This window comes from Carlito syrichta, unplaced genomic scaffold (genome assembly GCF_000164805.1).
Source record: "Carlito syrichta isolate Samal-C Ts95f unplaced genomic scaffold, Tarsius_syrichta-2.0.1 Scaffold301826, whole genome shotgun sequence".
In the NCBI taxonomy this organism is placed as follows: domain Eukaryota; kingdom Metazoa; phylum Chordata; class Mammalia; order Primates; family Tarsiidae; genus Carlito; species Carlito syrichta.
In genome coordinates this window covers 107,011-132,912 of record NW_007245922.1, presented here as the reverse complement: position 1 = coordinate 132,912, position 25,902 = coordinate 107,011, and the positions used below count along the sequence as shown (strand labels likewise).

Below are 25,902 nucleotides of genomic sequence, written 5' to 3'. Positions count from 1 at the left end.
TCCTAGCATCATAGAATTCTTGCTACTCAGGTAAAGGCAACATTGTATAAGAATATTTTTCCTATAATTAAAACTGGGAGATAGAAAAAGGATACTGGGAGAGAGGAGAGGAATGAACTGCCCAGCAATGCTATATACTTGAAAGGGCAGTAAACAAACTTCCAGGATCAGCGATTTTCCAATTTTAGTTTGCACTGGTAACAATAATTCTAGGACTGTATCTCATGGAACTAAATAGAAATTCATGTCTAAGGATGTTCATCAAAACAGTAAAAATTAGACATGCCCTACATACCCAGCAATAGGGAATTGGTTCAATGATGGTGGGATATATAATATATCCATCCAATGGGATACGTGCATTCCTTTAAAAATTTCATATTAGAAGTATATTTAATGAGAACATATCCATATTAAGTGAAAAATGTAGATTTGTTTGCACAACAATATGTATACACCAGATTTTAAGTATCACATACATTTTTTGGCATATATATTTTACAGATCTCAGACTCTGGTGGGTATAATAGACTGCAACCCATACAGTTAAAATAAAGCCTTGAAAATTAGTTTTACACACATCTGTACTGTTAGTTTCTCACCCATGATAGCAAATAAGATCCTCTCTATTTATGCAGACGATCTGAAACTGAATATGATAAAAACGTTACCTTGTGCCAGCCTTTTAAGGGCCATTTTCTTTTCTTCAGCATAAAGCCTTCATGTTTGTCTGGTTTCTGGACATTGGTTTGGCCTATTTTCAGCCCTTCTATAATTTCCCAGCTGTCAGCTTCCTAAGAGAAAAGAAGAAAAACAAATCACGTGTTTCTCAGTGCTTGATGACACATTTACAGCAGATTCTTAAGTAGAAGTCACTTCTGAAGCAATGCTGGGCCCACCAGAAGTATGAGCAACTTTCTGGAGCAAATTCTAACATCAAACACAGACATGCACTTTTAAGTGAAGTTGAAAAGAGTTTCCCAGGTAGACCTTGGGAGCTGTAGGGGTCCATCAGAGACTCATTGGAGCCAACTTGTCTCTTTGGTGTAGGATGGAATTTCAATTGCCTGAACTGAGGATGTTTAAAATGCACTTTTCCAGACAGTTAATCCCTGGGCAGAGAGGCACTTTAAAGCTTCAAAATAAGACTAGTCTGATGACAAATGTTCAATTAGCGTGCGGACGAGGCTTTCTGTGTAGAAATGGGAAGGCTGCTGTGGTCTAAAGTGGCTCGTAAACTGCTATTAACAGAGAAAAACAGGGCTGTGGTCAGGGTTGCTCTCTGGAAGTCTTCATGGGTTTCAAAGTGCACACGAAACGTTCACTTGCCAAAGACACACCAAAGAAGTCTGTGCTTTCAAAAGATACACCCCGGGGACTTGTGGGTAGCATTTCTTAATACTGAATTGCAATTCAACAAGTAGGGACACTGTTTATGAATAATATTAGAATAATAGAAGAATATATAAGGCTCTTATAAAAAGTCCAGTATCTGTGACTTTCTACTCTCACCAGAAAAGTAGGTAACTACTCCATTCCATAAAAATGAGCTCCACATACATGTAAATATATTCATTAGCACTCTCTTTTCTTAGAGAGATATCTTCTGTACTTAATGGCACTTCTATTTTCAGTGGTCCCCATTCACAGATAGTATCTCTAGAAGAATAATATTTTTATTTCTGGCTAGATCTTATCTGGAGGCTAGTGTTCATCTTTGATTTATTCTCTCTCTCTCTCTCTCTCTCTCTCTCTCTCTCTCTCTGTGTGTGATAAATACAGTGTAACTTGTGAAAATGGAAACATTTAGTAGTATGAGGGGGGACCCTCCACAAAAACAGAATTATTTTTTGGAGGGCAGGCCCCTTTTAGTACAGGCTTCCCCACTAGATAACTGTTCTGGGAACCCATCAGCATTAGTATACCACTTAGCATTGCTATGAGACGCTGCATTCAGCTTCAGTGAATCTTTTTTGGGGGGAGATTCTTTCAGTGTGTTTGTCCACTTCATGATGGGTGATTTCCATGAACAACCTGCCTACACTGCACTGAGTGTTCAACAGTTTTTAACCCAAAATGGCATGACCCCCATGCCTACTTTCCCTGTTACCTGGTCTCATCTCCAGTGATTCCTTTTTTTTTTGATAAAAAAGTTCTTGAAGGGAAACGTTTTGCTGATGTGGAATAGGTGAAACAAAAAACAGCAGAAGCACCAAAATTAAAATAAAAATTAATGAGTTAAAAAACTGCTTTTAGTTATGGAAAAAGCATCTCAATAGTTGTACTGTATTAAATGGAGAGTAATCTGAAGGTGACTGGAGTTTAAACATGTAAGAATTAATACACAATTTTTGAATAAATAAATTGTATTTTGGGGGGAGTCTCCCCTCGTAAGTACAAGTGTTTTTCGATTTTTTTCCTAATTAAACTCAGATTGTAATCATAGCTTGTCCCTATGAAGCTATGGCTACTGATTTCTGTCACAGTGGTTTTTATATTTTTTGGGAGTTTAACTGTAGAGGGTACAGGGGAAAAAAAGAAGACAGAAAGGCAAAAAGTTAAAATGTATTTTTTTAAACTGAGATGCAGCATCTGTGAAAAAATAATTTTATTCACTCTGATGCAGTATTACTAAGCCCAGCAAAGGAAATAGAAAAGAATCCTAATATAGTTCTTACAATTAAATAAGCTATCAAACTGACAGAGGCAAAGGACAAAACCAAACAATATTCTCCCTATTTCAGTTACAAATGCTGAGGAGAATGTTACAAATAAAGTATGTAAGAAATGAAACATAGTTGGGCTCGGTGGCTCAGCCTGTAATCCCAGCACTTTGGGAGGCTGAGGTGAATGGATTGCCTGAGCCCGCGGGTTCGAGACCTGCCTGAGCAACTGGGCGAGACCTCATCTCTACAATAAGTCAAAAATTAGCTGGGCGTGGTAGCGTGCGCCTGTAGTTCCAGCTACTTGGAAGGCTGAGGCGGAAGGATCGCTGGAGCCCAGCAGGTCGAGGCTGCGGTGGCCGGGAGCGGCCACTGCACTCCAGTCTGGGCGACAGAGCGAGACTCCAACTCAAAAAAAAAAAAAAAAAAAAGAAATGAAACAACTCTTCTCTGTATAAGACAGTACCTTCTATATTCTGTATTTTATTATACTGAAATTTCTTTCTCTAAGCTTAGTATATTAGGTCTATCTTAAAAAAACTAAAATCACTTTTTAAAAATCAAAACTTTTTTTTTCATAATTTCAGTTGCTATTTATTTTCTGCTTAAAAGTCTTCAATTTTCTTTGGTTTACTTACAGAAAGTAATTTAATAATAGCCCAAGTTTGTTCATTTGGAAAAAAAACAGACATTTTCTTTCTCCAGGGTAACTGTGTGCATGTGGGTATGAGAGAGAGATAGGGGCAGGGTGCGAGGAGGTGGGGGGCGCCGGGGGAGAGAGAGAGAGTGAGAAAGAGAGAGAGAGAGAGAGACAGAGAGAGAGAAGGAGAATAAGAATGTGTGGTTGTGGCAGGGGCATGTAAAATTGCTGCATAGAATTTGAACAAATCCTGATCAGGACAATGTGTATTTCACTTCAATGTTTTTCCGGTACTAAGTGCCCAGGAAGCCTGTCTCTCAAAGGGGCTGAGAGACGATGACATGCTGTAGCATCTGAATTGTATGTGGCTCTCTAATTTCATGGGGTCCCAAGAGATATGGTACCTACTAATATCAAAACAAGGGTTTATTAATCCTACACCAAGATCTGAATGAGCAACAACATGGGGAACTAATGGGAATAGGATGCTGTTGTGCCCCATTTAGATCCCTTGATCAGAATAGAGGACTCAGACCCTAGCTGCCGGGAACTGGGCTAACAGTCATCCCCTTCTAGGAAGAACTGCTTTTTTACCAATCTGGGGCCTTCATGCTTAGAAAATTAACATTAGTAACCACTTCAATGGGTTGCAGACTGATTTTGTGAGAGAATGCATATTTGAATTCAATGCCTGGCACAAATTAGGCACTCAATAAATGTTAGCTGCCTTTTCCATTGCCCCCATATTTATTTATTCTCTCTTTCCCTTAGTTAACTATAAGAGAGAACTGATATTTCAAAGGGATTACTAGCTCTATTTACCAAGTATACATTCTCTATTTGCTATTCAAATGGAAGTCAGATCACTTTTTATTTCTCTCTAAATTATTTTTTATGGTTTAATAACTCCCCCCCATCCTTTGCTTAAGCAGTCTGTTCCTGTCTGATAGCATAAAGTTTATAGCTTGTAATATCTTTACAGTATAAAAAGGTTCAAGTGTATATATTCCATAACACTAGGTAGTAAAGTGTTCTTTTCTTAAAAAGGATTATCCTTAATATAGAAAAGCAAAGTGGAATGGCAGACTTTACATACTTAGAAGTTAACCGTCTTTAGAAATAAAATGCTATTTTTATAACGGAATTCAAAATCTGCACTCATTCTATTTTCAGAGTTTCTCAATAAGAAAGCTAGCCCATTGAAAATCTCAGGGAGTAGTGGGCAGGAACAGGATGGCATCTCCACTCTTCCCTAGGATTTTGCATTTTAGACATGTCTGAATTTAATGTTTCCCTAGTCTAAGGAAAGGTAGGGAATGCTGGCTCCCATGATACAGAAAGGTCTTAATAAATAAGCTGTGTTCTTCCCCGAGTTCATTCCTAGGAAGCCAGATATGAGGAGGAGACTAGAAGCCCCTCTGTGTAGGTACAATGTTACCTTAGAGCTTGGGTAAAGCTGAAAAGCATCAGTTGTAGAGATGGACAAGTCTAAGTTTAAATTTCTTCTCTGGGCCAGGTGTGGTGGCTCACACCTGCAATTCCAGCATTTTGGCAGGCTGAGATGGAAGAATCACTTGAGCCCAGGAGTTTGAAACTGGCTTGAGAAAAAAAATTTTTTTAAATTTTTAAAAATTAGCCAGGCATGGTGGCGCATGCCTGTATTCCCAGCTACTTGGGAGGCTGAAGCAGAAGGATCACTTGAGCCCAGAAGGTCAAGGTTGTGGTGAGCCTTGATTACATCACTGCACTCCATCCTGGGCGACAGTGAGACTCTGACTCAAAAAATAAAATAATAAAAATAAAAACGTTTGTTCTGCTATTTGACTTCTTTAAAAAAAATACTTTGGGCACGTCATTAACTCTTAGTATCCATATGTGTAAAATGTGATAAATACCTACATTGTATGAAGCTGTTTATAAGGACTATATTAAATAAGATAATGTATTTAAGCACTTCACATAGTACCCGGTATACAGTATGTTGGCAATAATGATGGCTGTTAGTGTTACTATTATGTTATTATTATTATTTAATATTTATTAATGCTGGACCCAGTGATATTTTTCTTTTCCATTAGCTTGCCATAGAAATATCTGCTTTTTTCTCGAATAAGGAATCGTTTTTTCCTTTCTTTCCAGCCTTATAATAAAAATAATTTTGGCTGGGTTCGGTGGCTCAGCCTGTAATCCCGCACCTTTGGGAGGCTGAGGTGAGTGGACTGCCTGAGCCTGCGGGTTTGAAGACCCGCCTGGGCACCTTGGTGAGACCTCATCTCTACAATAAGTCAAAAAATTAGCCGGGCGTGGTAGCGCATGCCTGTAATTCCGGCTACTCGGAAGGCTGAGGTGGAAGGATCACAGGAGCCCAGCAGGTCGAGGCTGCGGTGGCCGGGAGCGGCCACTGCACTCCAGTCTGGGCGACAGAGTGAGACTCCAACTCAAAAATAAATAAATAAATAAAATAAAATAATTTTGGACCTCTGTATGTAGCCTTGCAAATTCCAGTAAAATACGTTCATCTGTCTTCTCCTTACATAGGGCAGAGAAACTATATACTGGAGGCAGAAAGAAATCAGAGATACCCTACAACTGCCTCACAGCTACCTTAGGGGTGTCACGTGTAACATTTATTCATAGTTCAGATGGCCCCAGAGCAGGCATTATGCCACCAGAGAACATTCAGTCACTGACCTTGGAGAGAGGGACGGGCTCCGGTTCTAGCAACTGCCGACTTACAGAGGGCTCGGTGCTAGAGGAAGCAGTCCTCTCCAATATGTGGATACTCTGAAAATAAATGGAAAAACACCCCTCAGTTAGACAACCCCTTTCTCATGGGTATGGGCATGGGGGAGAGAGCACAAACAACACAGTAAAAATGGTAAACTATGTTAAAAATGGCAAGTTCCTGAAAAGACCAGAGATAGTAAGCAACAGCTAGAAAAATAAGTCAGCAGAGGATGTTGTTTTCCCATCTTATGGATGTGCCGCTGAACGTCTATCATGCTGGTTTTAGTCTGAGAAAAAGCAGGTAATATTTCTTGAAAAACCATAAGGCCAGGCATGGTGACTCAAGCCTATAATCTCATCACTTTGGGTGGTCGAGGCGAGAGGATTGCCTGAGTCCAGGGGTTCAAGACCAGCCAGAGCAACTTGGCAAGACCTTGTCTCTACAATACATTTTTTAAAAATTAGCCAGGCATGGTGGTGTGTGCCTGCAGTTCCAGCTACTTGGAAGGCTGAAGTGCAAGGATCGCCTGAGCCCAGCAGGTAGAGACTGCGGTGGCCATGAGTGTGCCACTGCACCCAAGTCTGGATGACAGAGTGAGATTTCGACTAAAAAAAAAAATCGTAAGACATAAATTAAAAACAAAAACATAGAGTATGTCTCTGACAGTCTTACAACTTTATGCGTACACTTACTACTTAGACAAATTAGCCTTACATAGAAATATCTGCTTACCTCTCCAACAAGAAATTGTAATAGACAAAGAAAAAGGTCTGTGATAAAAGTCCAAAGACATAATACCCTTTAGTCTCTAGAGTTTCTTATGAAAACACACAGAGGAAAAAAATTCATCAAATACAATAAACAGTAGATGCCTTTTACAAGAACTATAGATGAATTTATATGTCAGAAAGGTAACATTCTGACAGGAATCCAGGTGAAGTACATTAACAGGCAACTTATCTAGAATATTTGAAAAGATGTTCAACCTCCCAAGTATTCAAAGAAATAAAAACCAAAATAATATATATATCTTTTTACGCATCAGATTCAATAATGGAGTAGGGTTGAAAGACAAGAAGTATAAATTAGTTATACTTTTTCTAAAGATATATTTTGCAATCATATTAAGAGCCTTTGAAAAAAGAAGTATATGCCTTAAGCTAAATTACATAAATCTACTCGGTAAGAAACCCAAATTATCCTGACACACTACAGAACACCATAAGAGAAACCTTGTTTCATGTACTCTTCAAACACATCTGAGCAAAACCTCCCTAATGTACTCTTCAAACACATCTGAGCAAAACCTCCCTAATGTAAATTCTATGAAGATTTAAAAAATAATATATAAAAAGTATTGTTTAATGCATTAGGCTATTTTTCTAAAAAAAAAAAAAAAAGAACTATGGGTAATAAAGATATTTAGGTCCCACTGTATTACAGAGATATAAAATGCTTTCCTTACAATAAATAAATTATTTTATAATTTGACATATTTTCCTATAGGAAAAAAGTTCCTAAGTTTTTCTTTTTAATCAATAATTAGAACCATTTGGAAATCACACATTTTAGTGGCAAATTCCTCATTCACTATTTAACAGAATATCAACACAAAAGTTCAGTCAAGTAAATATAATAAAGCATAAAACCAGAAACCACCAGTGAAACATGTTATTTATTCATTCATTCACATGTTCATTCAATTAATCAAGAAATCATTATTGGGCCAGGCACAGATGAAAGGCACAGAGAATAAAATAGACAAGATAACTGCTCTTGTGATGCTTATATTCTAGAGGAGTTGTTATCACACAAAAGACCAAATAATGCTGAACACATTTTTTTGTAAACCCATGCATTAACCCTGCCCCATGTGCCTACTGTTTTTGCTTATTTTAATTATTCAGTCAGGTATCTTTGATTTGATGCTCTCTTTAAGGAGCCTCTCCATCCCCATACTTCCAGGTTGTTGGATAATAAAACACAGATATATTGCCCACTCTTATCCCTCCTCCCCAAGCATCTCCCTCAAAACGTGGTAGGGCAAGCAAAATCAGGAAAGAAATTTGACCTTAGTAACTATGTAGATAGGAAATAAAGGATAAACCCAAGCAACTTAGTTGAGGAAAGGAAACTGAAGTCCCTAATTTCCAAATCAAGCAACAGACATAGAAATCAACTTGGTATATTTAAAATGTGATAAAAATGAGTTTTGTCTCCATAGATACCAGGGGATACTTAAAATGTTGCCAGAATTTTGTAAATTAGAAGGATTTGAAATCAGACAAACCAGAACCAAAGTCTATAAAATACCCACCATGATACCTGGTACAAAGAACACAATATTAGTTTTTTCTCCACTTGATTTTACAAAATATTTTATATTACAGAAGATAAGCAAGAGGCTCATTCATTTCAAATATAGTACAATATATCTAAACCTCACATTCTGTTGATTTGCCAGGGCACAGAAAACCATAAAAACATTTATTGAGACATAATAAGTAAATAAATATTTTTGTTACCACAAATTTGTGAAAATAATTAAAGGACATTTTATAAAGCTACCAGCTAATATCCATTATTATCATTGCAACTAGCTTCAAACAAACAAGCTATTTCATATAACCTTCAGCATGATAAATAGGAAGCCAAGAACTCTTACATAAACTTGTCAGTCTTATATTTGTATATTATTAGAACCTGCCATTGCTTATCCAATAATAAAAAAAATTAATCCACAACCTTGAATTGTCTTCAAACTCATGAGTTTTCAAAACTAAAAGCAGAACCCTAAAGTTATATAATTATACACCAGGCCTTTAATTATTTTATTATTCTTATTATTTGATTGGGTTCTCACTCTGTTGCCCAAGCTGGAGTGCAGTGGCATGATTATGACGATGACGACTCACAGCAGCCTCGATTTCCTGGGCTCAGGTGATCCTTCCACCTCACATCCCAAGTAGCTGGGACTACGCGTACACACCATCATGTTTGGCTAATCTTTTTTATTTTTTGTAGAAATGAAGGGTTTTGCTATGTTGCTTAGGCTGGTCTTGAACTCCTGGGCTCAGGCCATCCTCCCAGCTTGGCCTCCCAAAATGCTGGGATTATAGGCATGAGCTTTACGCCAGGCCTCATTATTTTACATGAAATATCTAAGTACTTGAGTGTTATATATTTAATATCAGCAGCTATAAGAAGACAGCGGTCTTGGCCCCTAGTTAGAATACGTGCTCCTTGAAGGTAGGGACAAGCTCATCTTCATCTTGGTATCCCATCTCCTCTATCCCCATTTTACCCCATCCTAGTATAACACCCTGAAAATTGCAGTCAGTCAAACATTTCTAGAATTTGTCAGGGCTCTCTGATTAATTTGTAGAGAATAGTCTATCGGTAATCATTAACACATAACTAGACATACATCTACCTTTATCTTGGAATTATAAAGGTCATAGCTCTAAGAGAATAAAACTTTTGAAAACATTTAAAGAATGCAACTTTTAAAATTGAAAAATCTAGTGGATGAATCACAGAGCTCTTGTTTATAAGATTTAAAGGCATGATTGGTCATATGAGGAACACATCAAATTTACAACACCTTTGGTTACAAAATTAGTTCTTTTCATAAGGGTTTCTTAAAGATCATAACTTGTGCTATAATTTTCATACCTTTCTTCACAAGACAGCTATTTTCATAGTCTTTCACAGTGACTTGGAAACACATGCCACTACCTTCAAGGTGTTATACACATTATGTAAGCCAGTTAAATAAAGGGTTACATAAACCAGTTAATTATTCTTTTAAAATTAAGTTTCCTCCAAAATACTAAAATTACAACTTAATTTCCAGGTCAGTTTTTTAAGGAACTTAGAACACACCAAGAAGGTAGAAGAACTTACACACCCTCTGTTCCCCATGCTCAGAGACAATGGATGCATATTTAACTGAAAACCAGGGGTACAGAACACATATTTCACTGTAGCTCAATTCGGTAAAAGTATGCTCCCTGGGTTAGCGTTCATTGATCCCACTGCCTCCTGGGCAGCAAGTGGAAATCTGCCAACATGACTGATAGTCTGGTTTACCCAGTATCAAAGATGTGGGTAAACAGACAGACAATGAGACAATTATAGCTGAATGGTTCAATGCAACTCATGCGGAGAAGAACATGACTCTTAACATGTGAGTCCAGGAGATCTGCTGAACAGATGTCTTGGCATTTACTTACTTAAATTTCATTTCAAATATATAAAGAAACTGCTGGAAATATTTTAGGCTGAGGCACCAGATTTCTGAATAAACTTATTTTCCATACAAATTTAGGACAGTAATAAAGAGAACTGGACTACTGCCCTCTGAATGTTAATTCTGCTAAAAGTGTTCATCTGACTATCTTATCTAAGTCATTGTTATAAACACCAATTATATGAACTATTTTCCAAGAAAAATATCCAAAATAATTAAAACACTTCTAAAGCATTTTCTTTAAGCTTTTGGCTACTTGGTGTGTCTCTGTTCTCTCTTCAGCTACTTTGAACATAGCAACACTATTTCAGTGGTGCTAGTAACCTTCACAGGATAGTATCCTTCATAGGATGGTGTTAATCTTGATGATGATATGATTATCATTACAGGCCTTTGACTGATGACTATTAAATTGATCTTAGGGTTGACTGAACAGAGAAAGTCACAGAGAGGTTAAGAGAGGCACAGAGTCAATAAGTATTGGAGTTGGAAGGTAAATCAAGATTTTCCTTTTGAGACAAGCTTTTAAATATCTCCTTATACATTAACATTAAAGCCAATATCAGATGACAGAAATTTCAAATCGCATATGCCCTCCACACTAACTGAACACATCACAAAACATACTCTACCACAAGCTTCTGTGGATACAGAGAGGGATAAATGAGTGGAACAAATAAAAATTATGGCACTCTTAAATATGGTACAAATTCAAGGTTAATTTCTTTGCCATCCTTATAGCAATCTCAACTTAATTTCCAATTTGTAGTTTATCAAGAACTAAGATCAAGTCAGTTAGCTTTTCCTTTGAGAATGCAGTGTATGGTGCAGAGAAAAGACCGTATGTCATACCTGCCAGCATACCGCCCTTATCTGCTGTTTACCATGTGACTCAGACAATCATTAACCTCTCTCAGCCTCATTGTTCTCTATCTATAAAATAAGGATAACTTGGGAGGCTGAGGTGAGTGGATTGCCTGAGCCCATGAGTTCGAGACCAGCCAGGGCAACTTGGCAAGACCTCATCTCTACAATAAATCAAAAAATTCATCGGGCATGGTAGCACAGGCCTGTAGTTCCAGCTACTTGGAAGGCTGAGGCGGAAGGATCATCGGAGCCCAGCGGGTTGACACTGGGGTGACCGTAAGTGTGTCTCTGTACTCCAGCCTGGGTGATGGAGTGACTCCAACCCAAAAGAAAAAAAATAAGGATAATATTAATATGTGCCTTACAAGACACACTCTTCTTACAAGTCACAGAGTTGGCACCCAGTGTATGCACAGTGCTGCTCAGAGGCTGGCATACAGCAGACATGCAATAAATAGCAAATATATCTCACTTATAAAAACTAGAAGAATAGATGTCTAGGAACCTTATGTGTTCCCATGGCCCAGAACAATGTCTTACCTGGACACCTTTTCATAAGGGATGAATCCATACCTTATGTGGCCATCATGTTACCAAGTCAACCCAGTAACCACAGTCAGTACCACCTTGTGACCAGGACATCAGAATTTACTGAGAAAGTAGCCAACATGAATGGAGACAGGTGTCCTAGATACTCGCCATGGAAAGGCAACAGCAGAGATGGCAATGCAGACTGCATCCATCTGAATGCCTGCAGTGGAAGATGTATGCGAACTTTCCTTCAAAAATTTTTTTTCTTTGAAATAGCAAAAATATTCAAATCACCAAAGTCAAAAGTCCACGGTCGAAGAAGTAGCAATTCTGCCACTGTCTATAGTGACAATTATCTTGCCCTTGCCGAAAGACGGAAGAAATGCAATTAACAGTAAGTCTCCATGTAAGTGCCACTAAAATGAATCAAAGTAGAAAATTTAGAAATAATGGCTGGAAAAAGTCTACATGGCACACCTGGGAAACCTTAAAGGAAGAAAAGCAAAGTCATCACAGTACTGTCCCTTTCTGCAGAAATATGAACATCATTATGATTCATCAGCTGTAATCTCACATTGAATTGTATCATAAGAAATGCCATTTAGACCCATTTAGTGGTGGTGCACTAGTAGCAAAGAGTAGTTCAGTGATCTTCACTATGAAGTGATAAAAAGCATAAGAATAAACAGCCTTTTAATTCCCATGGTGGGCTTTAAGTAGACATAGAACCAGAACTCACTGGTGAACTTGCTCCTTATTCTCTGCTCTTAACACGCAAACAGCATGTTAACAACTCTGAAGAGTGTAACAAGCCAGGTTCCATGGCTCAGCCTGTAATCCCGCGCTTTGAGAGGCTGAGGTGAGTGGATTGCCTGAGCCCGCGGGTTCGAGACCCACTTGGGCAACTTGGTGAGACCTCATCTCTACAATAAATCAAAAATTAGCTGGGCGTGGTAGCGCACAACTGTAGTTCCAGCTACTTGGAAGACTGAGGCGGAAGGATCACCAGAGACCAGCAGGTCGAGGCTGCAGTGGCCGGGAGCGCCACTGCCCTCCAGTCTGGGTGACAGAGTGAGACTCCAACTCAAAAAAATTTTAAAAAATAAAAAAAGTGTAACAAAATCAGTGGAAACCACAGCAAATGGAGGATAATCACATACTGATCATACTTCATTATAGCAAGTATAAATAAATGGCAAATAACATGGAAAATAATAGGCAATTTCAGGGGCCAAGGTTCTGGAACACATAAATCTAATTTAAAGGCAGGAGAACAGTTCTATGAGACTTGAAAAGAACACTAAAGTTAATTTGTAATTTTCTAAAAGGCTTTCAAAATTACAAAGATTACAAAGATTTTCAGTATGACAATCATTCACATGATTTTGCTAGCAATACAAGCAAAAAAATTCCATTTACATCATTTTAACACTTATGTATGTAAATCTGAGGCAGAGAGTTAGACTGTTTTAATCACCCTTGTAAAATCAAGAGCACATATATTTATAATATGCCTAGATGTACTCATGAATATTTGCCAAATAAAAGAATGGATGAATATTTGCTATATAAGTACAGTGTTTAAATTTCTGCTCAGACATAATTAAATGACCATGAGATTAAATGTAGGTAAGAGAGAAGTCAAAAGGCAGCTCATGCTTCAGCAACTGAAAGATAGTTTGAAAAATTTGTGCCAAGTTTCCCGTGTGGCATATCCTTCATATTAATTTAATTTTTAATTTTATACTTATGGAGTTAGGGCTTACAATTTTATTATTGTAATAGCTGACACTTTGTCATATTTATCATATTATAAATACTGTTTAAAGCTACACACACACGCACACACACACATACACACACCCACAAGTTAACTCACAAAATATGACTTTTAAGGAAATTCATTCATTGCAGAAATTTTGAGATAAAATAGAAAAAAAAAAAAAGATTTAAAACCACCCACAACCAGAAATACACTCTCTCATTAATTTGGTGCATTTTCTTTCAGCTTTTTTTCACTCCTATATAAGTTCATTTAGTGCATATATAGTGTGTATGCACTAAATCCTTAAAAACAAAATTAGAATTGCACTATTTTTTCAATTTAATAACCTGTTTGTTTTTTCCAATAGCAATATAGTCAACCCGCATTGGTTCCAGGACCTGCTATAGATACCAAAACCCCAGATCCTCATGTCCCTGATATAAATTGGCATGGTATTTACGTATAACCTATGCACATCCTCTCGTATACTTTTAATAATGTCTAGATTACATATGACACGCAATACAATATAAAGCTATGTGAATAGCATTATATGGTATTTTTATTTATTTTTGAAATATTTTTGATCCTCAGTTAGTTGAATTCACGGATGTAGAACATCCTGAGTGATGATTTCCAAATCAGAGTCTCCTGGCAAAGTTTCTGTAAATGACAGATTCCAGGTCTTTTCAACAACCTACTGAATAATACTCTCTGTGGTTCATTTACTGATTCTCCTCTTGCTCCATCCACCTGGTGTTATGCTTGAGAACCACATAGGCATTGCTAATGTTGGATCTGACAGACAAATTTGCTGCTATAATAATGCTGTCCTAAATCAGTCATCTTTGGGAAACAGGAGATAATCTGTAAGTGAAAAACTGGTAAAGGCAGGCCTGAAGAACCAAAGGGTTCTGGCAGGCACACCCAGGAATGCAGCAAACAGATTTTTACCTGAGTAATGTTGAGTTCTGAATTGTTTGTGGGTAATGAGCATCTGAGTGCCAGGTGGCAAATTCCATTCCACTGGTCTCGAGTTCAGCATTGGTTTTTTGTTTTTTTTTTTTGAGTTGGGGTCTTACCGTCACTGTGGTACAAGCACAGCTCACTGCAGCCTCAACCCCCTGGGCTCAGGCAATCCTTCCATCTCAGCCTCCTAAGTAGCTGAGAATACAGATGTGTACACCATACCTGGATAATTTTTTTATTTTTTATTTTTACACAGTCAAGGTCTTACTAGGTTGCCCAGGCTGGTCTTGAACTCTTGGGCACAAGCAATTTTCCAACCTTGGCCTCCTAAAGTGCTGGGATTAGAGGTGTGAGCCACCATGCCTGTCTTCAATTTTGGTACATTTAACATGGACTGAACACGCACTGCAAACACCAAGCAATAGCAACAGGGAACTCTAAAGGTGGGGATGCCAAGGAAGCCATGGGGCTGCTCATTGCTTCTAATGGAAAAGGATCAGCAGTTTCCAATAAACAAATGATGACCAAAACTTCTCGTTTCAAAAGCAATATGTATAGTAAAAATATAGAAAATTAAGAAAATCACAGAAAACATAAAATCCACTTATGATGCCAGTATTCCATAACAATAACTATTAACATTTTGGCCTATATACCATTTGGTTTAAAGTTTCCCAGGTCAACGGGGATGTGAAAAATCACTATTATTGTAAGTGAAAAAATGAGGAGGCAGTACATAAGTCAAAAGTGATTGACAAATGCCGCCTACAAAGTTCACTTAGAAGTATCCAGAAGATCCTTTCCCTGGACATTCAGCTTGGCAACAGATCAAACAGCAGAGTAGCCAAGAACAGGAACTCAAGAAACAGGGCTCCAGGGAGCAAATCGTGTCTTCACTCTCATTAGCTGTGGACAGGATATCTCCCCACTTTTCACCAGAGTTTAATTCTCTGAAAGCGATGATAGCTCCAAACTTCCACAGTGACAGCTTGTGAAATATTTGCTGGTGCTATTCTATAAGTTTGTTCATAAACTTTACCTAATATTTAGACTTTTCACAACACCCAATTTACATCTAAATCACAAAAATTGGTCACAGTGTGAGTTTTTGCAAGTAAATATTATTTTCTCATTTACATTGGTCCAAAGTCCTGAAAAGTTGGTTCTATGGGATGAGTGGAATCTCAAAAAGGCTATATTGAAACAGAAAGCAACTCAATAATTTACATATATCTAGCACCAAGGGATTAATTCTCCAGCACTGCTCCAGTGAGGACACTCTGCAGATTTCCAGACCAAGTTAGCAATTCTCTCTGAACTGACAGCTGAGCTCCAGGGTCATCCTCCAAATCCCTGGTCCCATGAGAATTCCAGACAGTTAAAGATTCACGTTATATTTCTCCTCACTGGTAAGACTGGAGGTGATTTAAATTGGAAGTTAGATAGTAAATCAGGGATGCTTCATTTTTTTTCTCTAAAAGTTAGACCATTTTTGTTTGAGATATTATTATATCTTTCACAGCTCAAAGATGGAAATAGATTTCCTATTCAAAAGATAGAGAAACTATGTTTCAAAGTAGTGATTTAGTTATTTCATTCAATAAAGCTATTTGAAGAAGATGCTCTGGAGGCTCAGCTGGAGGAGACATTCCAATTCAGTTTATGTATATGCTGGGAGATACTTTTATCAGTCTGTCTATCCAAGAAGAAAATCTGCTATAAAAACCCTGTACATAAAATATAGACACTGACGAGGAACGTTTTTACTTTCTGGTTTCTGGACACCTTCTTCACTTATAATGAAAAATGCTTCTGATATCCAGTCTGGGTAGCCATGTCACTGGCCCATAGATACTCCAGCACATGGTCCCACTGACTCACTCTTGGGGATGATCTTAACACATCATCAGTGGGCAATAAGTGAATAGGCCCCTGATGATTTTGAAATGAATTGCTAGTGATAATATATATTTTAAAAAAGTGTGGATACCCATGTAATTGAAATCTTCTATAATTGCTAAGGATTTACCACAATACTGAATATAGATTTTATAAAACTGGCAAGAAGATTAACTGCCAGCCTCTAATAACTTATATATAATTTTTCCTTAAAATGTTCTTTATTTTATAATCTCTGAATTTCAGCAAACTTTGAATCATTGTGAGGAATAGATGGTTCTTTTCTTCTTTGTTTTTCTTTAACAAAAAAGATGAACTAATTCTAAGACTGACATGGTCTAAACTGGTGGAGCCATAACAATTCACTCATAACAGATGCTATCAATTGAAAAGTATGCATTCCAAGCCTTACGTTCTTAGGGCCATAGTGTCTGATTTTCTGATGTGACTTGATAATGATACAAATAAAAATAATCATTGGTTCCAAATAGGGGCCTTGCTTTTGAAAATGCAGATCTTTGGACCTGATCTCAGAACTACTGAAACTGGCTCTATAGGATGGTCTCAGGCATGTCTATTTTGAAAAATTCTCAATAATGGGTAAGCATAAAAGTAATTATGAAAAAAAATCTAATCAGTAGGTCACAAACTTAGTAGCCTTATTATTTAATGTAACCATAAAATAAGTTCTGTGATTGACAGGAAAACAATAACCCCTGTTTTAAAATAAAGAGATACTTTCCACCCCTACCAATATTTTTAACATCTGTGCAGAATTCTCCCAACTCTTGGCTTTTGCCTGCTGTCATTTCCTTCACAAGCTTCAGCCGTTCTCTCCACCACACATCACTCTCAGGAGCAAGAAGACGAAACTGTGCTTATGACTCAGCTCCTTTCTGCTACCTTCAGACCATCCGTCTACTTTCAAAATCCATTCTTGTGGGACTTAGAACTCCAAACTATATCATCTTCTGTCCTTGTCATCTTTCAATCTCATGATTATTCCTCCATAGCTATCAAGACCTCCAGAGCTGGGTTCACAATCTTTTCTCCATCCCAACTCCTTACTCACTTATTCATTCAAATATATCCTGAGCATACCCAATGTGAGGTACTGTATTAGGTGCTAGGGACACATTACTGAATAAAATAAAATCCTGTTTTCACTAAGCGTATATTTCAGAGTTAGGGAAGAGAGGAAAGGGATACAGACTTGAATAGATAACCAAACATATAACATGCCAGGTGATGACGAGTGCTTTAAAGAAAAATAAAACCAGCTAAATGAACAGTGAGAGATGAAGACATGCAGGGAAGGGCAGGGAGGGCTGCCCAAAGAGGGTACCTTTGGAGATTGAGTCAAGTGTGTGCCTAGCTTGGGAATAGTTAGAGGAAAAGGAAGCTAGGCTGAGGGGACCAAAAATTCAAAGGCCCTGAAGGGGGTATGTGAAGAGAACATGGTAGGAGATAGGTTCAGAAACACAGGCAGAACCAGACTACAAATGACCTTGTAGACAGTGGTCTGCAATTCAATATTATTTGCATAGAGATGGAGAGACACCAGAGGGCTTGATGCAAAGAGCAGCTCAATCTGACTTAGAGTTTGAAGGGATCACTCTGCTTTGTAAAGAACGATGTTGGGTGAGGACAGAAACAGGGAGACCTGTTAGAAAACTAGGCCGGACACAGTGGCTCAAGCCTGTAATCCCAGCACTTTGGGAGACCGAGGTGAAAGGATTGTCCAAGCCCAGAGGTTCGAGACCAGCCTGGGCAACTTAGTGAAACCTCATCTTTACTGTAAATATATTATTAAAAAAATTAGCCGGGTGTGATAGCTCACACCTGTAGTTCCGGCTACTTGGAAGGCTGAGACAGAAGGATCACCTAAGCCCAGCAGGTTGACACTGGGGTGGCTGTGAGCATGCCACTGCACTCCAGCTTAGGCAACAGAGTGAGACTCTGACTCAAAAAAAATAAAAAGACATAAAAAGAAAACTATGGCAATAGTGCAGATAAGAAATGACGGTGGCTCAGACCAGGGTGGAGGAGGAGAAGGTGGCAAGCAGTGGTCAGATTCCAGGGATATTCCGAAGGTAGAACCAACAGGCTCCCAGATGGTTTGGAAGAAAGAGAGAAGTCAAGGATGATTCCTAGGTGCTAAGCCCTGCCAAATGAAAGAATGAAGTTGTCATTTACTGAGATAGTGAAAACTGGGAAGGGGTAGATTTGAGGGGAAAATTAATTGTTCAGTTGTAGACAAGTTAAGTTTAAGATGCTACTTTTAACATCCAAGTGGAGATCAATAACCCTTGGTAAGTTAAATATTACTGTGACTGAACTACTGACATCCAGGATCAGGGTTCTCAAATTCAAATGCTTTCAGGGGCAGGGCAGTCAACATAAATAAGTACTGAAATACAATAAGAATGGACAAGAACTGTGACCTATCGAAGTGTAAATGCCCCCTCTAAACTTGAAGCCACTACTGAGCCCAGTCTAGTTTTCCCTTTAGGAATCTAGGATCAGTGACCCCAAATATTCCAATTTTTTTTAATGTAAAGAAGAATTTAGATTTTTAACAATCAAATCTTAGAGAAAAAAAAAGTTTCACAATATACTAAAATCTAGACGTGCTCAGTTAAATAAAGTTCTTACTTTAGGACATACCAGTGTCTTTAATTTATTAAGAAATATTGCAAAAGCGATTTTGCTTAGCAATTCTCTAACTCACTTGACAGTAGAGCTCTTTTTTTTTTTTTTTTTTTTTTTTTTGATTTGGAGTCTCACTCTGTCACCCAGACTGGAGTGCAGTGGCCACTCCCAGCCACCACAGCCTCGACCTGCTGTGCTCTGGCGATCCTTCCGCCTCAGCCTCCCAAGTAGCTGGAATTACAGGCGTGCGCTACCACGCCCGGCTAATTTTTGATTTATTGTAGAGATGAGGTCTCGCTGCCCAGGTGGGTCTCGAACCCGTGGGTTCAGGCAATCCACTCACCTCAGCCTCCCAAAGGCGCAGGATTACAGGCTGAGCCACCGAGCCGGCTTAGAGTTCTTTTCATACAACATCTCAAAAAGCAAGCATAACTTAGCACGTACTTTGGAGAATGCTGGTTTATGGGTAAGTCCTAGATAACAACCCTTTTGTTCCCTCTTTGAAGGTTTTAGGGCATATATATTTATTGTAGCTTATGAGTCATAGTTGATCATAGATACACAAAACCAAATTTGTTAGATAGTCTAACATCTCATATTAGACTCGAATGAAATGTAAATGGAGCAATTACTAAAGTCTTTTAATTCTAAGTGGAGTCTTGACCCTATCACTGGTGAAGAAACACTTAGTGAGATCACAGGGGCACTGAGTCACTTTGTTTCCCATCTCCTCTCCCTTCTTCGCCTATTACACTACATAACATAGTGAAAGGAAGGACAACCAGTTACTACTATGCACAGATGTTCTTTGTTTTAATTTTCCACGAGAAAGGAAGAAAAGGAGGAAATGCATAATAAAAAGACAAGACTAATACTGTTGCAGGTCTTAAAAAATATTAAAACATTTGAGGGTCAAGGCTTGTCTATGGAAACTTAGAGTACTTGATCTGTTTACAAGAGCTCACAATACAGTTGAGGAGGTCAGTATGGAAAAAGACAAGCAATATAAAAGTGTCAAATATTGTCAAAAAAGGTCTAGAAAAGTTCAGAGAAGGGAGAAGCTAATGTGGGTCTGAGTGGCCAGAGCAGTAAAGCATGAATTGGTCCCTGATGCACAGGGAGACATCAGGTCGCGAGAAGGGTGGGAATTCCAAGCAGGAAAGACAAGCAGAGATAAAAAAAAAACAGGGCCATTTTAGGAACCATGAGCTGGCAAGACTGTTCAGGTTGAGAGAAAAATAGGATACAAGACTAAATCAGATCATGCTGGACACTGGATGCCAAGTATGGAGCTCTGGTCTTAATTGTGTAGGAAACAGGGTGTTTAAAGGATTCTGAACATGGATCTGCCCTACACAGAAAATTTTAAAATGGTGAGGCCTTAAAGGAGACAGTGAGGCAAGAGCACTCCGCAGGACTCTGGGTAGAGGGGTGAGAGTCAGGCGAGGGGGCCAACTTGTGGGAACAGAAGGAAATTATAATGTTACGAAGGGGGAAATGATCAATAGGACTTGTTAACCTCCTGAAAGTGAGAGAAGCAAAGGAGAAAGACAGACATTGACCCTGGGCTCTTGAGAGAATGGCTATCCTGATAGCAAACTGGTTTATACATATTGATTTAAGGCACAGCAGTACCACACAGGCAGCGATAAGTAGAAATCCTCAGCCAATTCATTGTGATTTGGAACTAGAACTTGGGAAGGACAGGCAAATAATGTGTATTAAAATGCCACTGTATTCTCAGCTATGTGCTAGATTCTTTGCCTATATGACCAATTTAGGAAAGAAATAGGGTTAAAGTTTGCAGTTTGGCATCATCTGCATAAATGTCAGTCAAATCAGGAGAATAGGCAGGAGTCCATAAAGACTAATTTATTACACTCTCTCTATGCCCCTTCACTATGAAATAGTTATCACACAAAAGTAGATGTATATAAAGACCACTGCATCATATCACATCACAGAATCACTAAAAATTTCTGGGTTCTATTATTCTGAGGTTTAGGAGTGACTAAGACAGAAAGGGAAAACAGAATTGCAATCGTTCTTTTCTAGTTTTCTCTCCTCTGAGGGAGGTAAACAGACACAAAACAGGAGTCAGGAAGGAACCAGGGAAGAAAGTATTTGGGAGAGTTTCCACCTGCTGAGACAAACAGGAATGAAAGTCAACTCCCTCCTTAAAGAATAATAGCCATTTTAACAGAGTTGCTTACTTTTCTGGAGTTCATTATCAGTTTACAGACATGCTCCTTTCATTCTGATCATAAAACCTTCCATTCACAAGCCAGTGACAAGTCACATACTCCCTCTTCACGCTCTCTCTGGCAGACTAGGGTCTGGGTTTTCCCTGTTGTTTTGCATGCCGATCCAGGAGCTCATGCGCAACAGGCATAGCAAAAACACATGGTAGCAGTCGTCAATCTTTACATTTGCCACCATTCTCCAGGGTGAGCTGGGTCAATTCCTTCCTTCCTCCCAGGAAGAACATGTTTGCTCAAAATGACTCTTAGTTTAAATGTTCAGGGCAAAAGAAAAATGAAGAAGCCATAAAAAGAAAGATCACAGGGGCAGGTGAAGGGTAGGCTAAATTGCAGATGTATAAAGCATTTCAGCATGCAGTAGTTATTTAATGTAAAAGTGTTTTTATTCTGGTACTCTTACTTTCTTTGACTCTGTAAATGCAATGCAACAACTATCATAACCATGTATAATAACAGATTTAGTTAATGGCATAATTACTTCTAATTAGCAGAATATAGATGTCATCTTTGAACTTGCTAACAAAGGTTACCAGTGCCAATAATTCCCCAAGACCCTGGAGGAGAAATACATATCAGGAAGATACTTTCTCTATGTCCCTTGACTGTGAAAACAGTTACTACACAAAAATAAATGCATATAAAAACCTGATTCTTACAGATTCCCCTGGAATTTCTTGCTAGAAATGGGAGAGAAAGTGCTAGGAGAGTTTGAGACTGGGGGTGCTGTAAAGGGCAACCCTAGCAGTGCAGTCCCACTATCTAAAAGAGTGAATTCACATCTGGAACTGGCTGTCTCAAGACCCCTGCCTATATGATGGACTATTGAATAATGGATGCTCACACTACTAGAAACTAGGCAATATGCTTTGAACACATAAAATGGAGGTAGGGAGGAGGAGGAGACGCTGCAAGAATGCTTACTAATTGAAAGTTGCCAGAATGGAAAATTTTTATAAAAGTTAACAACGCCTACTTATTGTGAATTTCCTATCACACAACTAAAATACTATCACAAGACAATATTATAATGGAAAACAGTTATATTTAGACCTGTGCCAGCTGAAATAACCACCTGTTTTGAGAATGAAGAGCATTCATAAATTAATCACCACACAATCCATGCAGCAGAAAAGTCACTTAAACAGTCATAAAGTAACTAGACAAAAATAACTTACAGAATTGGCTCAAATGGGACAATGGATGTTTTCTATCATAGTTAAACAACAATCATTTACTTTCTTTGTTGCCATTAAACACTGAGTTTTCACCATTCTTAATTCTCTGATATTATTATTTTATTTGTAACCTAATTCCTAATCTGTTACCAGATTCCAGGAAACACCAAACAGGTTAGCACTTGGCAGGCAGTGAGAGCCTTATAGGAAGAAACCCTTTGTGTGTTCATAGACCCTTTCCACAGCCACAAATGAAGAGCAGAACATTCCAGTTTCCTCATGCTGACTCCCACTTCCAGGTACAGACAGCGAGAACATTGGAGGGCTTCATCTAGCCACCTGACCCCCTTTCTTTGTCTGCATTCTAAAAAAGCATCCTAAATTACAGAGAAGAAAGAGTAGGATCTTCATGACATCACAAGCATATCCACAGAAAATAATAAGTTTTCCTGTGGAATAAAAGACTTCACAATAAAATTTCAGAATTAATTAGCAATCCTTTCCTATTCTAATGGTACTGTATTTGCATAAAAGAACAAAATGTGCTAATATTCTTCTCTTACCTGCCTGCTGTCCCTTTGGGAGGATGCTGAAGAGGAGGCACTTCTATGGGTTGGGGTGGCTGTTTTATGAGCAGGGGATATGCCCTTCTCGTCTGAACTCATCGCTGCAGTTAAAGTCTAACTATGCGCACGTAAGACCATCCCAATCTTCTCTCAAATTCACAAAGAAGTAGATGATTTTTCAGCTTCATTCCATTTCATGGATTAGGTTTGACTTTCTAGAAAAGAGTCGGCAAATATTGTGGGTGTCCGAATCACCTGAAAGCAAAACAAGCAAGCCTCGAGTAAGTAATTAAAAATAAAATTGAAATAATTATACTGATCTTAAATAGAATAATATTAATTTGTGTTAGTGAGAGGAAGAACTCTGACACATTAGGAAATATTTCTTTTTTTTAAGGAGAAGAATGAAAGTGCTAATATGTAAAAAGGGACTATCAACAAGAGACCAAGTCATATTTTTCCCTTACATTCTCTTTCTTTGTTTTAAAGCAGATTAAAATGTCATATTCTAGACCCTATGCCAAAGTACATCAGCTTCTTCTCCAGAAATTAATCTCCTCTACCCAGTGGATCATAACAAGAGCTCAGTCCATGTTTGTCTTAGTTGAGTTCAACCATATCATGAATGTGATGGCTAAATTCAACAAAAAGCAGTCATATATGTGTATCCTATAATCCAGCATCTGTGAAGAGTCAAGGAATACACATAACCACAGTTATCTGTACCTCAAAAGTACAATTTGCCTACATGTGACTCTCATCAATCAAAAGGCTTGCAGGCATCTATAGATTGGCATCTATAGACTGACAGGGATATCTTGAAATGGTAACTGGAGTTCCTTCACTTATCCCCAACCTGTGGTCACTTCATTTTTTAAATTACATTCATATATGGAAGGTTCATATAGTTAAAAAGGTTATAAGCCTGTGTCAAAGAGAAACATTGTTAAATTGGTCTTGTCTCTAGTATAGGTATGGTAAAAATATTGAAAAGGTAAGCACTTTTTCAAGGTAAGCAATCTATGATATAAGATTAAAAGCTTAAACGATAATCTATGACCCAAAAGACAGACCACTAAAGTGAACTTTTTCCTCTTCTAAGGGCAAGTTCCAGCCCCATCTTAATGGTAATAATCTTTGAAGGAAGCACAGAACACGAATATAGATTTCATAGCACAGGTTGGGAGAAAAGCTGCTGACAAGGAACAGAAATAAATTTTTAGGCCAAAGAAAAGGGAGACCTGAACTGCAGTCTAGAGGATACAGAATAAGATAATTTTTTTTAAAAATATAAAGATGCATAGGCATTATGAAGACACATGGTGAGGCGAACTGATAGGTCTGGAAGTCAGAACTGAGATCTGAAGGATGAAGAGTTAACTAGGTGCCTAGGTGTCCAGTGTGGCATGATCACGGAATTAGTAGTGGCCAATATGACTAGAGAACAGAGAAATGGTGACATGGTGGTCAAAGGAAGGCACAGGCCAGTTCCTGAAGGGTCTTGTAGGTCACGTTGGTTGCTATTGTAACAAATATTGGGAGGTGAAGTCTAATGGGCTCCACTCTCAGAGATTAATGTTACCATATAAAAGCCTCATGGGAATGGGTTCTTTTTCTTCTGTTATTCTGGCATATTAGGACACAGTGCTCTTCCTCTGCAGAGGATACAACATTCAAGGCACTATCTTGGAAGCAGAAAGATGAGGCCCTAACATACTGGTAACTTCATCTTGGAATTCTCAGTCTCAGAACTGTGAAAGAGAATTTATGTTGTTTATAAATGATTATCCAGTCTCAAGTATTGGTTATAGCAGCACAAACAAACTAAGACTTTGGCATTTTGATTTTTATCATAAGCATAAGAAGCCATCAAGGAGTATGGCATAACCAGATTTGTGTTACTAAAGGATGACTTTGGCAGCCATGAGGAGACTCCAAGTGGGGAAGTAAAGAAGATGAGGGGGGCTCTGCTGGGACACAGGAAAGGATGCACTGGATTGGTGGCAGAAATCCAACACTGAGTCCTATACACTGTGACTGAACATGCAGGAGGAGGCAGGACTGACTCCTGTCGAGGATGACTCCCAGGTCTCTGGCATTCTGAGCAAGAAATGGTCATAGGAAATCCAGGATTGATGGAAAGAAGTCATGAGTGTGGTTTCAGGTGTGTTGAGTTTGAGATGTCACTGAGGCATTCAAAATGGAGTCAACACTTGGAAATGTAGGTCTGGAGTTAAGAGGAGTTTAAGCTAAAGATGTAAATTATGCAGGTTATGTTAATGGCACAAATATATTGATCAGATCATATAAATTCTGCATGTGCCAATAAATTAATTTTATACAGGTCTATAGTTATCTTTTTAAAATCTGTAACATAATGTTAATGGATTATGTAACCTTGAATGTGTTAATCAGAATTTTAATAGTCATTTGGTTATAGAAAATATTTGAAAGAACAATCCCAATAATTAAAGGGGGATTTTTATAAACTGGGAAAACTGGACATTCTAGTGAATAGACTTTGTAATTCATTCTTAAGATTTGTTTTTCTTTTCTTTTTTTTTTGAGTTGGAGTCTCACTCTGTCGCCCAAGCTGGAGTGCAGTGGCATGCTCACGTCGACCTGCTGGGCTTGGGTGAGCCCTCCGCCGCACCCTTCCAAGTAGCTGGAACCACAGGCACATGCTACCATGCCTGGCTAATTATTTTCTACTTATTGTAGAGACGTGGTCTCGCCAAGCTGCCCAGGTTAGTCTAGAACTCACGGGCCCGGGCAATCCACTCACCTTGGCCTCCCAAAGTGCCAGGATTACAGGCTGAGCCACTGAGCCTGGCCAAGATTTCAACTTTACTGACACCAGAGGAAAAATAAAAGCTACCTAACTCCCAAACTAGAAGACTTTCTCTTGAAACCAAACTAGCCTTTGGACAAACA

At 38.4% G+C, this 25,902-nt stretch overlaps 1 protein-coding gene across 5 annotated transcripts in view; it reads right to left on the bottom strand.

Annotated features, from left to right (window-relative positions):
* OSBPL6 (oxysterol binding protein like 6) overlaps positions 1-25,902 on the bottom strand; it is a 112,070-nt gene that overhangs the window by 63,288 nt on the left and 22,880 nt on the right. For 4 of the 5 annotated variants that reach the window (XM_008055334.1, XM_008055335.1, XM_021711033.1 and 1 more), the window contains exons 2-4: positions 22,966-23,223; positions 5,995-6,087; positions 672-794 (exon numbers count right to left, since the gene is read on the bottom strand). In XM_008055334.1, the coding sequence (XP_008053525.1) occupies positions 672-794; positions 5,995-6,087; positions 22,966-23,067 (318 nt within the window). In that variant the 5' untranslated portion in view covers positions 23,068-23,223. Of the gene's footprint in view, positions 1-671; positions 795-5,994; positions 6,088-9,937; positions 10,094-22,965; positions 23,224-25,902 lie in introns of those variants that run through there. The other variant, XM_021711031.1, reaches the window with a different exon arrangement.